Source organism: Neovison vison, chromosome 5 (assembly GCF_020171115.1).
Source record: "Neovison vison isolate M4711 chromosome 5, ASM_NN_V1, whole genome shotgun sequence".
Lineage (NCBI taxonomy): Eukaryota > Metazoa > Chordata > Mammalia > Carnivora > Mustelidae > Neogale > Neogale vison.
In genome coordinates, this window is record NC_058095.1 from 166,699,859 (window position 1) to 166,718,136 (window position 18,278).

At 58.2% G+C, this 18,278-nt stretch overlaps 1 protein-coding gene across 1 annotated transcript in view; it reads left to right on the forward strand.

The window, feature by feature from the left end:
- The window catches only part of TFDP1 (transcription factor Dp-1), a 41,725-nt gene extending 24,547 nt beyond the window's left edge, over window positions 1-17,178 (forward strand). Inside the window, exons 4-12 of the mRNA XM_044250169.1 lie at window positions 5,723-5,829; window positions 8,601-8,722; window positions 9,745-9,910; window positions 10,188-10,331; window positions 10,793-10,861; window positions 12,545-12,696; window positions 13,171-13,337; window positions 14,039-14,117; window positions 16,961-17,178. Of these exons, the coding sequence (XP_044106104.1) occupies window positions 5,723-5,829; window positions 8,601-8,722; window positions 9,745-9,910; window positions 10,188-10,331; window positions 10,793-10,861; window positions 12,545-12,696; window positions 13,171-13,337; window positions 14,039-14,117; window positions 16,961-17,108 (1,154 nt within the window). The 3' untranslated portion in view covers window positions 17,109-17,178. The remainder of the gene's footprint in view (window positions 1-5,722; window positions 5,830-8,600; window positions 8,723-9,744; window positions 9,911-10,187; window positions 10,332-10,792; window positions 10,862-12,544; window positions 12,697-13,170; window positions 13,338-14,038; window positions 14,118-16,960) is intronic.
- The last annotated feature ends 1,100 nt before the right edge of the window (window positions 17,179-18,278 follow it).

Sequence of the window (18,278 nt, forward strand, 5' to 3'; positions counted from 1 at the left end):
ACATACCTCAATATCATCAAAACCATCTATGAAAAACCCACTGCAAATATCATTCTTAATGGGGAAAAACTGAGAGCTTTTCCCCTAAGGTCAGGAACATGGCAGGGATGCCCATTATCACCACTGCTTTTCAACATAGTACTAGAAGTCCTAGCTTCAGCAATCAGGCAACAAAAAGAAATAAAAGGCATCTGAATCAGCAAAGAAAAGTCAAACTTTCACTCTTCACAGATGATACAATATTTTATGTGGAAAACCCAAAAGGCTCCACTGCAAAACTGCTAGAACTTGTACAGGAATTCAGTAAAGTTTCAGGATATAAAATCCATGCACAGAAATCAGTTGCATTTCCTACACCAACATTTGCATTTTTGACACCACCAGCAAAACAGAAGAAAGAGAAATTAAGGAGTCCATCCCATGTATAATTGCACCCAAAACCACAAGATACCTAGGAATAAACCTAAACAAAGAGGCAGAGAATCTGTACTCGAAGACTATAAAGTACTCATGAAAGAAATTGAGGAAGACACAAAGAAATGGAAAAACATTCCATGCTCCTGGATTGGAAGAACAGATATTGTGAAAATGTCTGTGCTGTCTAAAGCAATCTGTACATTTCATGCAATCTCTATCAAAATACCATCAATTTTTCTCAAACAAATGGAACAAATAATCCTAAAATTTATTTGGAACCAGAAAAGACCCTGAATAGCCAAAGGAGTGTTGAAAAAGAAAGCCAAAGTTGGCAGCATCACAATTCCAGACTTCAAGCTCTATTACAAAGCTGTCATCATCAAGACAGCATCGTACTGGCACAAAAACAGACACACAGATCAATGGAACAGAATAGAGAGCCCAGAAATGGACCCTCAGCTCTATGGTCAACTAATCTTCGACAAAGCAGGGAAGAATGTCCAATGGAAAAAGGATAGTCTCTTCAATAAATGCTATTGGGAAAATTGGACAGCCACGTGCAGAAGGATGAAACTGGACCATTTCCTTACACCACACACAAAGATAGACTGAAAATGGATGAAGGACCTCAACGTGAGACAGGAATCATCCTTGAGGAGAACACAGGCAGCAACCTCTTCGACCTCAGCCGCAGCCGCTTCTTCCTAGAAACATTGTCAAAGGTGAGGGAATCAAGGGCAAAAATGAACTATTGGGACTTCATCAAGATCAAAAGCTTCTGCACAGCAAAGGAAACAGTCAACAAAACCAACAGACAACCAACATAATGGGAGCAATATTTGCAAACGACATATCAGATAAAGGGCTAGTATCCAACATCTATAAAGAACTTATCAAACTCAACCCCCAAAGAACAAATAATCCAATCAAGAAATAGGCAGAGGACATGGACGACATTTCTGCAGAGAAGACATCCAGATGGCCAGCAGACCCATGAAAAAGTGCTCCACATCACTCGGCATCAGGGAAACACAAATCCAAACCACAATGAGATGCCACCTCACACCAGTCAGAATGGCTAAAATCAACAAGTCAGGAGACAACAGATGCTAGGGAGGATGCGGAGAAAGAGGAACCCTCCTACACTGTTGGTGGGAATGTAAGCTGGTACAGCCACTCTGGAGGTTCCTCAAAAAGTTGAAAATAGAGCTACCCTATGACCCAGCAATCGCACTACTGGGTATTTACCCTAAAGATACAAATGTAGTGATCCGAAGGGGCATGTGCACCCGAATGTTCATAGCAGCAATGTCCACAACAGCCAAACTATGGAAAGAACCTAGATGTCCATCAACAGATGAATGGATAGAGAAGATGTGGTTCATATGTACAAAGGAATACTATGCAGCCATCATAAGAAATGAAATCTTGCCATTTGCAGTGATGTGGATGAAACTAGAGGGTATTATGCTGAGCAAAATAAGTCCATCAGAGAAAGACAGTTATCATATGATCTAAGGCATTTGAGAGGCAGGGTAGGGAGTTTGGGGAGTAGGGAAGGAAAAAATGAAGCAAGATGGGATCGGGAGGGAGACAAACCATAAGAGACTCTTACAAAACAATCTCACAAATCAAACGGAGGGTTGCTGGGGTTACTCTTACGGGGGAAGGGAGAGGGTGGTTGGGTGATGGACATTGGGCAGGATATGTCCTATGGCGAGTTCTGTGAAATGTGTAAGCCTGACGATTCACAGACCTGTACCCCGGGGCAAATAATACATATGTTAATAAAAATAATTAAAAAAAAGAGAGATTTCAGGTTCTCAGAACTTAAAAGTGGTTGAAATTGTTGTCAAGAAAACATTAAACCTTTTGATTTTGTAATTTAAAATATCATAAAACCTATAGATACTAATGGGTTGTGATTTTTAATCAGCATTTGCTTACATAATGTTCTTAGGGTCCCTTTTCTGTTAGTGGTTACAGCAATTCAGACCACATATGTCCCTAACTCATTTTGTTGCCAGGAGAGGAGTCCTCCGTTTCGTGATGTATTGGAAAATACTGTGTTACAGTTCCCTCAGCAAGGGGCTTTAAGTACATCTTATGGTTCAAATGATCCCATTCCTTTTTTTTTTTTTTAATCTTATTTATTTATTTGACACAGAGAGAGCAAGATCACAAGTAGGTAGAGAGGCAGGCAGAGAGAGAAGGGGAAGCACGTTCCCTGCTGAGCAGGGAACCCAATGTGGGGCTTGATCCCGGGACCCTGAGATCATGACCTGAGCCAAAGGCAGAGGCTTCACCCACGGAGCCCCCCAGGCGCCCCCAAATGATCCTATAGTGAGTAGCTCTCTAGGCTGTGACCGTCTGGCCTGTCTCATAACTGCGGTGTTATCTCCTGAGTCCTGGATGTGAGCTGTGTGTGGCGGTCTCTGTCGGAAGAGGGTGTTAAACATCTGCGCGTGCGTGCTTGTGTTTGTGTAGATGTGCACCTGCGTGCGACAGTCTGCTGGGGTGTGCACATGCGTTTATGTGCGTGTGCGTGTCTGCCAGGGCGGGTGTGCGTGCGGGTGTGTGCCCAGACGTGTGCACGCGTCTGCAGCATGGCCCTCGGGGTGTGCTGGGCTGGAGCCCATGATGCAGGTGGCCCCGGGACTCGGGGACGGACTGGACGTGTGGACTCCGGGGGCCTCAGCAGGAGGAGGCTCGCCTGACTGTGCGGAGCGTCTGAGCAGCAGCCTCGGTGTTCGCTCGGCAGCGGCTGTCGGGACGCGCGGTTCGGCGGTAGAGGGGCCGCCAGGCCGTCCTGTGCGCGGGTCCCAGCATGGCGCGAGCACAGCGGCGGGCTGTCACGGCCTAGACTGCGAAGCCGCGCGAGCGGGGCTTGTCCCTCCGGTTCGGGGGTGTGTGTGGAGAGGGACACAACCGGTCGGAGCCGCCTGCAAGCCCCGGTGGTGGCCGCGGGCGGGAGGGGGTGGGTCTAGGGACGGCCAGTGAGCTCCGCTCCTCACGGCGAAAACGGTGGTAGTCGTCTGAGGTCGTCCCGGAGCGGGGTGGTCTGCAGCGGGTCCCTCGGGTTGGAGTTTCTCACGCAGCGAACGAGGAAGCGCCCTGCTGGGAGGGGCGTCCAGGAAAGGGGCCCCGCCCGTCTGCCTCTACCTCCCAGCCCTGCCGTTGCCCGAACTGCCCTCCTCCTCGTCCCCCCAGCTGGGGGGCTCTAAGCACGCTGTCTTACAGAAGGACGCTGCTGGGCTTCCGGGTGGTTTGTGTGGGGCGGCCTTGTGGGGGGCCTGCAGGCTAGCCCCGTCCCGAGTGCCCCGTCCTGTCAGCCCCTGTGCTCTGACGCCATTTACTTGATGTGCAAAATGAGCTTTGGGGCGCCTGGGGGGCTCAGTGGGTTAAAGCCTCTGCTTTCAGCGCAGGTTGTGATCCCAGGGTCCTGGGATCGAGTCCCGCATCGGGCTCTCTGCTCAGCAGGGGACCTGCTTCCTCCTCTCTCTCTGCCTGCCTCTCTGCCTGCTTGTGATCTCGCTCTGTCAAATAAATAAATAAAATCTTTAAAAAAATGAGCTTTAAGGCACAAGGTCGTAAGAACTGCCTGTTGCTGGTGTTGACAGGGCGTCGTTTGCAAATTTAAAAAAATTGTTTTTTAGTGAATCAGTTCAGTATTCCTAGAAACCTAATTACAAATCTGTCAATGAATCTGAAAAGTGGTATGTTTTAAGTCTCTGTGCAAAATACAGTAACTTTATTTTTTGTCCTCTGAAACATCTTTTACATGTCTAAAGCAGTTGTGAAAAATTTGCTTTTGCTCCAGGTACAGATCTCTGTGTTTAGAGGAAAATAAAAACCCTCAAAGCAAATATTTGCAGAAAATAAATATCTTTTGGTGTCGTTGGTAAAAGTGCTGATGCTTGTTGGCCAGCCGGCTCTGTGCACTCGAGCTGTGGAGACGCCCCGCCGCGTGTCCCTGCAGCGGTGAGACTCGGTGTGGCCTGAAGCCTGCAGCATGTTCTTTGGAACGTGTGGACGGACGGTGAAGGGCTCAGAAATGAACCTCTAGGCCGGGCGGACGAGGGCGGTGTTTGCGCATTTGGAGGCCATCACGAGGCAGAGCCTGTGAAGCGGAGGAAATGCCACTGGTGTCTGTGGAGCTCGACACCCCCCCCCACCCGCGCCCCTGCAGGGTCCCGTGTGCGGCCACAGGAGGCCGGCCCGCTCCAGGAGCCGGAGTGCGAGGTGTGGTGACTTGGGCAGGCTTTCTCCACACGGGCAGTGCGGCGGTGACCGCGAGCCTGGGAGTGGGTCAGCTTCTCCCCGGGGCGCTCAGGCCCTTCTTGGGAGGGCCCGGCGGGGCGCAAGCTGCTTGCCCTCCCCAGGCTCCGGCACCGCGGCCCACGCACACTCCCTTGTTTTCTCTCTGCCTTTTGAGGCCATCAAGGCAAGGCCTTTTTCTTTATTTTGAATTTTTATCATTCCTACTTCCTTTGATTTTATTATGTAAAATAACATGTAAAATCAACTATTTTACCATTTTTGTTTAGTTGTATGCTCAGCACCAGGGACAGAGCCGGCACGTAGAACTCTTAGCTGACGCCCGGAGGAATGAGTATTTCTGTTCCCCCGGTGTCCTTCCTCTTTGCTTTGTGATAAGGTCACCTGTGAGTTCAGAGAGGGGGCAGTGTCCTCCCCAGGCATTTCTCTTCCTGGAAACGGAGATGAGAACAGTGTTAGATTGCTTTAGATTTCTTCATTCTGGAGAGAGCGTGGGCGTGCACAGGGGTGGGTTTGGGGAGGGCAGAGGGGGAGAGAGAATCTCAAGGCGACTCCGCGCTGGGGCTCAGTCCCACGACGCAGAGGCCTGAGCCGAAAGCAGGAGTCACATGCTCAGCAGACTGAGCCCCGGGGAGTGTTGGATTTCTGAACTCGTTTCGCAATACAGAAATGCTGGAGCATTTAGGAGACTCTGATTGCCACAGTCCTGCTGCTGTCCCCAGACTCTGCGGTCCCGCCAGCACATTCCGTAGGCAGGCAGGCAGCCCCCAGGGGCTCGGGGCAGGTTGGTGATACGCCTGCCCGTGCACCCCTGCCCCCTGGACATGGAAGCAGCCAGAGGGGTGGTGGGTGGATGAGCTGGTGATTGTGGCCACGCGGACACCTTTAGGCTTAGACGTGTTCGCAGCTGACCCACAGCCCTAAGGTGGGTGAACGATGAATGTCCAGTTAGAGGCATCGCTGCCCTACAACTCCCATCCAGCCTTACTGCAGAAGGGAACTAACCTGTTGCCTCCTTGCGTTGCAGGCGTGGTGTCCTTGGTCGCTGTCCACCCCTCCACAGTGAGCACGCTGGGGAAGCAGCTGTTGCCAAAAACATTCGGACAGTCCAATGTCAACATTGCACAGCAAGTGGTAAGGGGCCCGGGCAGGCGGGCTCGCCGGTTCTGGACGGTGGCCCATAGCTCTGGTGCAGAGGTTGGGGTGCGCGGTCCGCCTTCCGCAGTGCCCTCTTGATGTTTGCACGGCTGGGACGGGTGTGCAGTCCCTGGCTCAGGCCTGCTGCAGACACAGGCCAGGCATCATCCCCTCCTGGTACGTGTGTCCCGCTGACCCCAAGTCTGCCCCAGAGCGTAGAGTGGTGTGGGGGTTGCAGCGCCTGGCCTTGACCCTCAGCGTGGGCATTACTGCCGGGAAACAAGGGTGGTGTCCTTGCAGGGCACATGGTGGGCGTAGGGCTCTGTAGGCCGTCAGGGCGCTGGGACTGGAATGCCCCTGCGGTGGCCCACCCTCTAGGAGGGGGCCGAGGTGGGTCTGTGCTCCTGGACCGTGCTAGGTGCCCCACTGCATGATCGCCCGTGGGGCTCGTTGGCTCTTCCTGGTGAGAGTCTGGTCAGATTGAAGCCGCCCCTCCTGCTGGGCCTCGCGTGGCGCTGTGAGGAGGGCGCTGGCCGCCCAGCTGCGTGTCCAGACCTGCGCTCCCACTTCCGGGGGCACCCGGGGCAGCGTGCGTGTGCCGCCACTTGGCCCCCGGCTTGGGCGCGACTGCTTTCCCCAGCGGAGCTGCCGTGATGTTTTTCAGAGCTGTGTCGGCTGCACCGGATCTGGCTCATCACGGGTTTTAGTAAACATCTTTTCGATAAAGTTAAATATTTCGTTCTATGTTTTATTCTGCCACTCGGGTCACGTTTAGCTGCTGCGTGCCGTCGCAGCTCCGGCTCGGGCGCAGCCTCGGTCGTGGGAGTCGGCTGGTTGCAAGTGTAGGGCGGGGGTCGACACGCAGGTTTGTCTGTTGGCGCCTTAAACTCTGTCAGCCTGAAAGTCACGCCCTGGGCCGAGTCCGCCTGTCTCGGGGTGGCTGGTGTCGGCAGCGCCTCCCGCGCAGGCCCCAGCGCCGTGAGCTGTGGCTCACGTGTCGCGGTGTCTCTCGACCTCGCCCGCCAGAGGCTTGAGGCCCGAAGGACCGGCGCGTCGTGACCGTGAGGGGCGTGTGAGCTCGGCGCGCGCTCGCGAGGGGCATCCGCCCCGGTCCGGGCAGTCGGTGCCCACGAGCACGGTGCCCAGGAGCGCGGTTCGGACGGGGGGGAGCGGAGAGAAAATAGTTCCCTGTCACCCAGGGAGCGGTTCCCGAGCGCCTGCGGCGTGCCTGGCCCCCTGACCCTGTCTGGGCCAGCTAGGGAGAGACGAGAGCGCGGCTGCTGGCCGCGGGGGCCCAGGCCGCACGTCAGGCAGCCCTCTGGTGACTCTCCTGCCTGTCTGCGTGGGTGCTGGTGTCCTGAATCCACTCTCCCGGGAACGTCACCAGCCCAGTCCCTGTGAAACGTGTTCAGTAAGTGCCAGACTGACCGGTTTCCACACGTCCCGAATCCTCGGCCCTGAGCCTCGGCTAACGCGTCTTTTCCACGGGGAGCCCAGGCCCCGGAACGCACATCCACGTTGAGCAGGAACGGAAGGTTCGGGCAGTGCGTCTCCTCCCTGGGGACCTGTTCGCTTTTCTGTCTTCTTTCTGGAAAGCTTACTATCTGACTTCATGGCTTTTGAATGAAGTGGGTGACACACAGTTTGGAAAACACTGTGATGAAACTTTGATTGTTGGAAATGTGAATTGAAAGAATGAAATTGAGAGTTTTCCTTCTGTGGTTTGTGGTCATTGGCCCTGACCTGTGGCCTGACCTAGGAGCAAGTGCCTGGTCAGCTGTCCCCTGGCCACAGGAGGCAGCACACTCATTCTGCTGAGGAGGGGCGCTGGGCATGGCCAGTCCCTGAAGCTCTGTCCCGTCCCTGTGAAGGGCTGTCCCAGCACCCGGTGCCCGACGGTGGCTCGCTGGGGCACTTGGCTGTGCAGAACCTGGGAAGTCATGTTTCTGAACCGATTCCTGGATCAGCTCTTTGGGGGGGTGGGGGCACTTACGAGGCCTGAGGACGCGGAGTGTGACTTGACGGTACTCCGCAGCGTCCGTGTGTCCCTCGCGGGAATATCTGCAGATGAACGGCACCAAATTCTGAGTCCTCGTTGAAAACAAACGCGGCTCCTTCCTTGGGTGAAGAGATGGCGCGGGTGCTCAGACTCGGTCCCTGCGGTGCGGGTCGTGCTGCCGTCCCCAGAGCTGCCTCGCCCTGGCGTGTGGGTCTGTTGCTCCAGTGCTCATTGCCCCTGCGCCCCCGCGCTGCCCTGTCGAGGTGCTGGGTCCCCGCGAAGCCTCCATTGGGACAAGTTCCCCCACGTGCAGGTGGGCCGATGGGCACCACAAGTGCGGGGACTTGATCCTGTTTGTGTTTTGGCGTTTAGCACCCCCTGGGAGAGAGGATTTCATCCACGTCCGCATCACTGAGCAGAAGGGAAAGTAAACTTGGGCACGGGGAGCAGTGGGAACGTGCCTGGTTTTGCGGGCCCCTCCTCGAGCCACAGCCTCCCCGGGGGTCGCCGTCCGGCGGGCTCGCCGGGATGGGACGGTTCCCGGTGCTTTGGTTGGACCGGGGAAGACCCCGGGAGTCGGTGAGGGAAACGGCTCGTGCCGCGCAGAAGTGCCGCTCGCCGGCGTCTGGCTCTCAGCGTGGGCCGTGGTGCTCGCGTCCCCGTGGCTGGCGGGGCTCGGCAGTGCCCGTGGCGGATGGGAAGCGGTAAAACGCAGGGGCGCACGCGGGAGATGTCTCATTGTGTTCTGAATTGTCTCTTTTGACTGTAGGTAATTGGTACGCCTCAGAGACCTGCAGCGCCCAACACTCTGGTGGTAGGAAGCCCACACACCCCTAACACTCACTTTGTCTCACAGAACCAGCCTTCAGACCCCTCACCTTGGTCTGCCGGGTGAGCACCTCGCCTAGAATCGTAACCCCGGCTCTCCGGGCCACGCGGGCCGGCCGTCGCGCCCGCGGTAGACGGCGTCAGGGCGCACTTCTCCTCGCGGGGGAGGAGTCTGGCTGCAGGGGAGCCGCTCCCCGCGGTCCGGGGGTGGCGGCACTGTGAGGGGGGCAGCTTGCGGTGGAGGAAGAGGAGGAAGCTGGCTTCTCAGCACTGCGGTGACGGGCGCTTTTTCCGTTGTCTGCACTGGAGAGCAGCGTCTAGGGGACAGCGTGCCCGTGTGACGGCCCTCGCGGCAGCTCTGGCTGCCGTTCCTTGGGCGACACCACGGGAGGGTCCCACCACACGGTCACCTGGACCCTGTCTTCCCTGTAAAGCAACCTCGTGAGAAAACGATTTTACTCGGAGGTCAGCTCTGTGACTTCCCTTGAAAACAAAAACAAAGCTTTTTGGATTTACGTATGTATTGGTTCCAAAGCAAAAATCGTGATTTCCTGAGTCATCGTGAGAAACTCAGAGCCACCCTTTCCTTGACGTGTTGCCTTAAAAAGTTGAGCCGTTGGGTGTCCTGTGCTCTGAGGCTCACTGTGGTCTTCAGGGTCGGGTGCCCGCTGCCACGTGGCCGTCATGGTCTCCATACCGCCTTGGCTCGCAGCCTGCTCAGATTTTCTTTAAGAAGTTCTTAAATTTGCGGTAAAATCTCCATAGTTCCTATGTCCGTGGCCATCCTTTTAAGAAGTAGCGTTGGTGTATCAGGGCGCAGTAGATACGCACTGGCGGCTCCTGCCCTTCCGGCCGAGGCCCCGTGTTTTCGGGGAGCAGATGCAGATAGCAGGCCTGGCCACTTAAACGTTGGTGTCTTGGCCCCATGGCTGTGCCCAGTGCGCTCTGCCGACGAGCTGGGTCCCCGGGGCTGCGCGTGGGGCCTCGGCCCGTGCCCAGCTCGCTAGCCTTGTGGGTGAACGTGTGTCCCCCGGCGGCCGGTGCGGGGCTGCTGAGGGCACTGCTGTTCCTTTGTGTTTTCTAAGGAAGCGACACAGGAAAGGGGAGAAGAACGGGAAGGGCCTGCGGCACTTCTCCATGAAGGTGTGCGAGAAGGTGCAGAGGAAGGGGACCACGTCCTACAACGAGGTGGCCGACGAGCTGGTCGCTGAGTTCAGTGCCGCCGACAGCCACATCCTCCCGAACGAGTCCGTGAGTATGTGCCGCGTGGTGGGTCCGCTCCCCGGTGTCGCACGGCCCGCCCTGGGTTTCTCTGGAACAACTGGAGACACACAGTTCGGAGAACAATCTGGAAGAATTCTCCGGACCTGCTTGCGGCTCGACACCCGACCCTCCCAGATGTGGTCGTGCGCGGGGCCGGCTCCCGGCGGGCCGGCTCCCCGGTGCGGCTCCCTCTTCCTCGGGCTCAGTGGGGATGCGCTGGGAGTGTCCCGGACGGTGTGGAAAGCTCATGCTCCGTGCCCGGCAGGCTTACGACCAGAAGAACATACGACGGCGCGTCTACGATGCCTTGAACGTGCTGATGGCCATGAACATCATCTCGAAGGAGAAGAAAGAGATCAAGTGGATCGGCCTGCCCACCAACTCGGCTCAGGAGTGCCGCAACCTCGAGGTGACGCGGCTCGGCTCGCTTCCCCTCGCGTCCCGTACGTTTGCCCCAGAGCTGGCGTGTGTCCCGAGGGTGCCCGCTCAGGGTCTGGTGCGTGTGTGCCGGGCCCGGACCAGGGCTCCGCCGCGTGCCCACCGGACGTGGGTGCGCCGTCCGTCCAGATTGCCTGCGCTCTGCGGGCACCGGTGAGGAGGCGTCTGGCCCACCGTGGGCAGCGCACCCCAGCATAGGAAGTTCTGAATCCCGGCTGGTGGGTTCGAGTTTTATAGCGTCATGTCCAGAAGACGAGAGAAGGTGGAGAGAAGGGTGCAGCGAGGCGGAGGAAGCCCCTGTGGGTCCCGTCCCCACACCTGGTTGGCTCTAGGTCGCCTGTTTCCCCCGTTAGATTGGGGCGAGGGGTTCCGCGAGCTCGTCCCTAGGGGGTGCTGGTGGCTGTGTCATGACGCCTCCGTCTTGTTCTGAAGGTGGAGAGGCAGAGGCGGCTTGAAAGGATCAAGCAGAAGCAGTCTCAGCTCCAGGAGCTCATCCTGCAGGTACGGGCGCTGCTCCCCGCCGGTCTGGCCTCATCCTGCCGCCACGGTGTCCCCTGTGCCCCGGGATCTGCTGCCCGGACGCGTCAGACGGTCCCCAGCAGCGTGCTGGCACCACGTTCTGTGCTGCCTCGTGTGGGGACGGAGGGCGGGAGGGCGCGTCCGCACGGCCCTTCCCTGCGTGTTGTCCTAGCTGTTGGGTGTTACCGTCGTTCACCTCCTCCGGGCCCTCGCGACGAGCTGTCCTGGAGCCCAGGTGTGGGGCTCAGCACTGTCTGCGGCCTGGGCGCGTGTCCACCGCGGACGGCCTCTGCACTGAGAGCGCGAATGCGATTTCACACGCGCCCGCTGAGCTTCCGTGCGGGCGCTGTAGACGCTTACAGAGAGCGTGCGTGGCAGTAAGCCCATGGGCCGGTGCTGCTGCTTCTCAAAGTCTAAACAGTGGGAGGGACGCCGCTTGGAAGGCAGTGCCCAGAGCTTTCCTGGGGCAGGAATGCGTTCTGAGGACAGGAGCCCAGACCAGGGTGTGAGGTGGCAGCTGTGGGGCAGAGGTCAGCGTGCGTGGCCGGTAGGCCTGTGTCTCTGTGTCCGCACCTGCAGAGGACGTCCCAAGGGTGGGCATCTTCCCCGCGGGGATCTGGAGATGCCCATTCAGGGCTGGAAGCAAAACACAGATTGCACCAGGAGCTTGCTGGAGGGCGTGGCCAGTCCCTGGCGTGAGGCCGTGCAGTGCTGGGGCCGTCTGGCCGGGGCCTGGGGTGGGGTTCAGCCGCTGTGGAAGTGGCTGGCCAAGGAAGGGAGCATGGCTCGGCAGCGGTTTGTTGAGGTGCCTGTGGCGGGGGCATGGGGGAGCCCTGGGACCCCGGGGGGATGTGTCGCAGGGTCCGAGGACAGGCCTAGTGGCCGCTGTCAGAAGATAAAGGTGGGGGGTGCTGTCAGCGAGGGGCTTGGGACATGTGCTGGCTCAGTACCCCTGGGCCTTGGGTGGAGGGTGTGGTCTTGCCTCGCTGGGTGCGCTCAGCCCCGGGGCACCGCAGCCGGCCCCTGTGCCCTAGCGGAGGCTTCAGGACCGGAGCGCTCCAGGGGGTGGAAGCAGCCTCAGGGTTGAGGGACGCAGGAGGGGGCGGGTACACGTCGCCGGGCAGCGGTCCCTCTTCCGCTCGGTTCTCTGCGGCATCTGCAGGACACGGAGCTACTCGAAACCAAGCCTCACGGTCCCCCTCAGGGCACGGTGCCGGGGGGGCCAGCTGCGGTGGGAGGGGCGCTTTCTGGCTTTACCGCAGGGGAGTTCGCGTGCAGGTGCGAAGTGTGAAGGCTTTCCCCAGGGGGAGCACCGTGCCAGCGGGCCTGCTGCCGGCAGGTGCTCCGGGAGGCACCGGGTGCTCCGCCGAATGTCCGCCTTCTTGGGTGTGGAAGGGGCAGGAGGACGGTAACCTCCAGCACGGATGCTCTTCTCGAGACCCTCCTGCGAGGGGTTTCTGTCCGTCAGCGTGAGCACCTGCCTCCTGCCTCCATTCCCCTCGGGGTGGTTGACGTTCAGGCGCGCTCACTCTCTCCCCCGGCGGATGGCTCTGAGCTCTCGAGGGCCCTGACCCCTGCTGCTGCCCTGTGGGCTTGGGCACGGTGGTCAGGGACGCCCGTGGACGAGGCAGCTGGTGTGAGTAGCTGGTGGCTCATCTTTTTTAGCAAATTGCCTTCAAGAATCTGGTGCAGAGGAACCGGCAGGCGGAGCAGCAGGCCAGCCGGCCGCCCCCGCCCAACTCCGTCATCCACCTGCCCTTCATCATCGTCAACACCAGCAAGAAGACCGTGATCGACTGTAGCATTTCCAATGACAAGTAGGTCCCGTGACGGGTGCCCAGTCCCCGCCCAGGGTCCTAGCCGGGCCTCAGGTCGGGGGGCGGGTGTCGCTGTCACGGTCAGCGGCGCGTCCGCTCGTTTCCCCAGAGACGTGTCTGACTTGCCGTTACTTGGCATTTGGCGCCACAAAGTGACAGACTTATTTCTCACATCCCTGGTTTCGCGTTTGTCTTGTGAAAGGAAGAACCTGGGACCCGTCAGGGCTGTCACTGGCGCAGCCGTCGAACCCTCGTGCGGAGAGGGGTCGGCGTTCCGTGCCGGCCGGGGGGGCAGGCAGGCCGTCCCGTGCGGCGTCTCTATGACGCTCGGCGCTTCCAAGTGGGCGGGCTTTGGAGGACGTGGGTAAAGAGGGGGTCTGAGGGAGGTTGGCTGAGCGGGTGTCTCTGCTTGGGGCCCTGTGCCGCGATGAACACGGCCAGTGACGCCTTTTCTGACGGTGACTTGGCCCCCAGATTCGAGTACCTGTTCAACTTCGACAACACATTTGAGATCCATGACGACATAGAGGTCCTGAAGCGGATGGGGATGGCCTGCGGGCTGGAGTCCGGGAGCTGCTCCGCCGAGGACCTGAAGACGGCGAGGAGCTTGGTGCCGAAAGCACTGGAACCTTACGTGACAGGTCTGTCACCTCCGGTTCTCTTGCTCGCTGTGGGGCTGGACCTCAGGTCTGGACGTGCGGCCAGCCTTTGCTGAGGCTGAATTCGCACTCGGCACCAGAAGTGGGGACAGGTAGATTGCGGGGGCGGGACGCCCGTGGGGACCGTGCTGTTTTGGGGGTGGTTGGCCTTCGCAGCCGGGGAACCCAGAGAAGACTCGGAGGAGTGAGGCGCGCTGCCTCCTCCTGACGCGGGGGGAGGAGGAGTTTGCCTGGGAGCCGGGTGGGGGACTCCTGTGCTGCGCGGCGGGGTCGGGGCCACAGAGGGCAGGCGCTTTGTGGTGAGGAAGCTGCTGGCGCTGCCCCACTTTGTGGTGTGGGTCCCCCCACCCCCAGAGCCGCTGGGCTGGATCGGACCGCACCAGCTCCCAGCCGGTGCTCCCCAGAGGTCGCGGACACTGGCCGTGCTCCCGGTGCGTGCCGTCTCCCAGGGCGTCAGGGGTCCTCTCGCCCTTGGCCCCACTTTCCACTTTCTGACAGTGTCTGTTCCGCGGCACAGCTGCGTGGTCATTGGTGACCATGTCCATGAAGGTCTGGGTGCCTTCTTGGGAGGACGGCCAGTGTCCCCGCAGAGAAACCACCAGCAGGTCAGCTGTCTGGCCTGGACCCGTCTTGTGGCAGCGTGAGCCTCTCTTGTGACCTTTGCTTTGTTTTCTTCTCTTCAGAGATGGCTCAGGGATCCCTTGGAGGGGTGTTCGTCACGTCGTCAGTGTCGACCTCGAATGGCACGCGGCTTTCTGCCAGGTGACCGCGGCTCTGGGCCGAGCGGGTGGGCAGAGCCCCTGCTCTCCTGCAGACAATCCGTCCTCCTCCACGGCTCCTGCCGGCTCCTGGCGCGAGGGCGGGACTTCCCCCCCGGCCGTGCTCGGTGTCAGCCACTCCCGGCAGGGCTTCTCTCGGGCTGTGCCCCAAGGTCTACCGTAGCCTACACCCTGGGTGACCAGGAGCCTCTTTCTCATGGTTTCTTCCCCCTGAAACTTCAAGTGACACGTGATGGACTTTTTAAAAAGTAGCGTGCAGTGACGCGGCCCAAACTGCCCGAGCCCCCTGTAGGCAGCCCGAGGGCCGGGGATTTCTTCATCTGTGTTTTCTGTTCCTGCTTAACGTACTTGAGGTCACGCTGTGCATAAAGCTGTGTTCTCTGCTTTTTTGTTTTGTTTTGTTTTGGTTTGTTTTTTTAAAAAGATTTGATTTATTTGAACGAGAGAGAGAGCATGAGCTGGGGAGGGAGCTTGAGCGGGACTCCTTCCTGGGACCGGGGACCCTGGGACGGTGACCTGAGCCGAAGGCAGACGCCTCACCGACGGGGCCACCAGGAGCTGCTCTTTCTCCTCTTTACTGTTTATTGGATGTATGTTTTCTGTGTTACTGAAGGAGTTGTTCTACTTAAATCAGTGTGTGCGAGCCTTCGATCTGGCTGTCCCACAAAGCAGAATTGTATCGTTTCTGGGTATTTATCTTGGGTTTTTCAAAGATGATAAGATAATTTCTGTATTAAGTATTGACAGATCAGTGGTTTATTAGCTTTCCTGTCATGTCATGTCATATGTGTTATTTTATATCAACTCTAGATGTTAATAGATGTTTAATTTCTTAAAATACGAGATGGATGAGCAGTTGTAGGTTCAACAAAATGGATGGATATGCTAGCGGGTGGCGCAGTGTGCCGTGGCCGGCTCGCGCTCCAGGGTTCTGGGACGTGGACGAGGCTCCCGGCCTGTGCTGCCGGATGGTCTGGTCGTGGGGTCATCCCTGAAGTCCTCTGGGGGGTGTCTGGCCCGAGATCAGCTCTGTGTTTCCCGGTAGCCCTCCAGCTGTGCGTGCCGCGCGCTGGGTGTTCCCAGAGTCGCGATTCGGGTACTGGCTCAAGTTTTGGAGGCTCGCTCCAGGTTTGTAACAAGGCGAGTAAATTCACCACCATTTCAGAAGAAAAATCAGTGCAGAGACTGGCGTTATTTTGTGAAGACAATAATTTCTTGGGCAGTTTGGATGCAGTTTGAAGCGGCTTTATGGCTGAATTATTTGCCCTTTCTGACTTTCTTGCTAGGCTGGATTTCACAGATGCGTAGTTCCGTTGTCAACGAGTGGGACGTTGAGCAGTGTTTGTTGTATGATGTTCCTAAATGCTAAAGGGCATTAAGATATATACATAGGGTTGCATGTTAAAGAAAAGTGTTTCTTGGCGCCCGAGCTCTGGCCTGTGGCAGGTGTGGGTGCTATCCACCTGGGGCTCCCCTCTGTGTGCCCGGTGAGAGCCGTGCCTGGTAGCCCACGCCCCAGACTCCCCCTCTCGTGTAGAGGAGCTGCATCTCCCAGGCGGATCTGCCCTGTTGAGGCAGGGGCTGGGCCCTTACAGTGGAGTAGCAGAGCCTGAGGCTTCTCCTGGGCGACCCGAGACCCTGTGTGCTTGTGGGAGGTGCCTGCCTGGAGTCTCTGTTGAACTTGAAGTTCTCGACTCGATCCCTTTAACATCTGAGGTTTCTTAGAATACGTTTTTTTGCTGCTCAAATACAGAGAAATCCCCGTGACTTCTGAGGACGACTCTGTGAGCGGGTTACACACGGGGGACACGTGCACTTTGTGGGTGACGGCTGTCGGCACAGGGGCCCCAGGATGCTGTCTGATGGTCAGTGTCTGGGCCACTGTGCCAGGTGCTGGGAGGTACCTGAGCCCAGAGGTCTTTGCTCAGGATCCCAGCCGAGAATCTCTCTGCTGTAGGCCAGGACCTCGCCTGAGGTGCTGTTGACATGGGGCCAGCTGGCTGTCAGGCGTACCCTGGGGCTCAGATGCCAGTGGCCCCCCAGTCATGATAGCAGAGAGGTTAGATGTCCCCTGTTGAGACTCCCAGGGGCACAGTGGCAACATCGACAGGTTCCAGACGCCCATCCGAGGACCAGGGTGTGGGACTGAGCAGCCCTGCTTCCCAGAGGCACCGGCCCTGCAGCCCTGCCCCCCAGACCCCTGGGCTCTGCCCTGCCGACCTTGCTGCCTTTCAGTGAGAGCCGTTTCCCGGGCCGGTGGACAGCTGTGGCTTCTCGCAGAGTGTCTGGATGAGACTCACCTGTCACAGCTCAGCCTCCCGGGCTCGGCGCCGGCTCCAGGGGAGCAGAGGGTGTCGTCGTCGGCACGTGTGTGCAAACCGCGCCACGCGGCCACACGCACAGACCCCACACCCGCACACGTACGCGCACACAGCACATGCACAGTTACGCACACGGCACACTTTGACAACATGCGCACACATGCGCACACAGACCACACGTGCACACACACGCCTACACACCTCGCTGGGTGCTTCCCACACGCTGCTGGCTGGGAGCCTTGCTTTGGAGGATTCCCTGTCCTTTCCTGGGGCCCCTTTTTCCTAAGCTGCGCCCCCTCCGAAGATCCAGGGTGTCGCAAGTCCACGGCCTGGAAGAAGGAGCTGTGGTCTCCAGCTTTGGCGTGTGACGTAATCACCGAGCCCGCGGCAGCCGGTGTTGCTTCGGTTCTGTGCCTCAGAGGCCGGGCGCGGGGGTGCCGGGTGCGCTGGTGCAGACGTGGGGCTCCCTGCTCTGCCTGACCGCCTTGTCTCGCCTCGTCCTCAGTGACCTGACCAATGGTGCGGACGGCATGCTGGCCACGAGCTCCAGCGGGTCCCAGTACAGCGGCTCCCGGGTGGAGACCCCCGTGTCCTACGTCGGGGAGGACGAGGAGGAGGACGACGACTTCAATGAGAACGAGGAGGAGGACTGACGCCCGCCCGCGGCCCGCCCTCACCGTCTGTCTGGAGCGCTGGTTTCGGGAGCGGCTGCTTCTGCTGTGGCCGCGGGTTTCTCTCTGGCCTCCTCCCCGGGACCCGGCGGCGAGCTGCTGACCGGCCACACGGCTCCAGCGAGCAGGCGAGGGCCGTGTCCCGCGGGGTCTCGGGGTGAGCGGTGGGCTGTCTCCACGCCAGCGGCCTCTCGGGCCCCTTCCCCACTGTCTAGGGTTTTGTCTCCATTGTCTGTCCTCATCCGGCCTTCCCTTTGCTCCCCGTCCTTGCCGAGTGCGCCGGAGCACTGGCGTGCCAGTCGGGTCGCCGGGGCGGGCCGCACCGGTGCGCCGTGGGGCTGGGGCGTGCGGCCCCTGCTGATGCCGGCCCATCCCGGGGCATCGGGGGGCCTGGCGCACGGCGGCTCTGCTTTTCCCGTTCGGCGCCATCCGCTGTATCCTGACGATTTTCCCTTAAATTATATTGACTGTGATTCCGTCCAGTTTATACTTTTCTCTACGTTGCAGCAAATCGCGAAGTTCTGTTTCTGTTTTTGTTCGTTCGGTCAGAGTCTCCTGCCGTTGCTGGTGCGGCGGTGACCGTGGCGGGAGGCTCGGGCACGCGTGCTGCTGGGGAGGCCGCCTGATTTCTCCCAGGCGGGCGTGACTCTGGGGTCGTTGTTCCCAGGCCAGCACATCTGTCGTCTGAGGACACGAGCTGAAACAAACGTCTAACCTCCTGCGATCTGTGATGAAGTCGACATTAAATAGAGAGAATGTTCTAACAGTTTTTTAACTCAGAATTTGTCAATCATTTTTAATAGTTCTTTTTTTATAAGAAGAAAAAGGAATTTCAGGACAGGCAGTAGTCCCTTTTAAAGTTTATTCACAAAAACCCATTAACCGCACAGTTGCCGTCAGCTGCCTGTTCTAAACAGTAGTCTTTTTATTGAAACACAAATAAACTTTTCTGTAATATTTTATGGAATATAAAGAGACTTTAATTGTTTGACTTGTTTAACTTGGCACTGTTAGTTTTTATTAATAAAACGCGCATGGGCATTTTAAACAAGTTCTCTGCTGCTCTAATTCCAGATTCTTGTCCACAAGTCACTGTCTCCTGTGTCGGTCTCTTCTCTCCGGGCGAGGGCAGGCGGCCAGGCCGGACGGGGG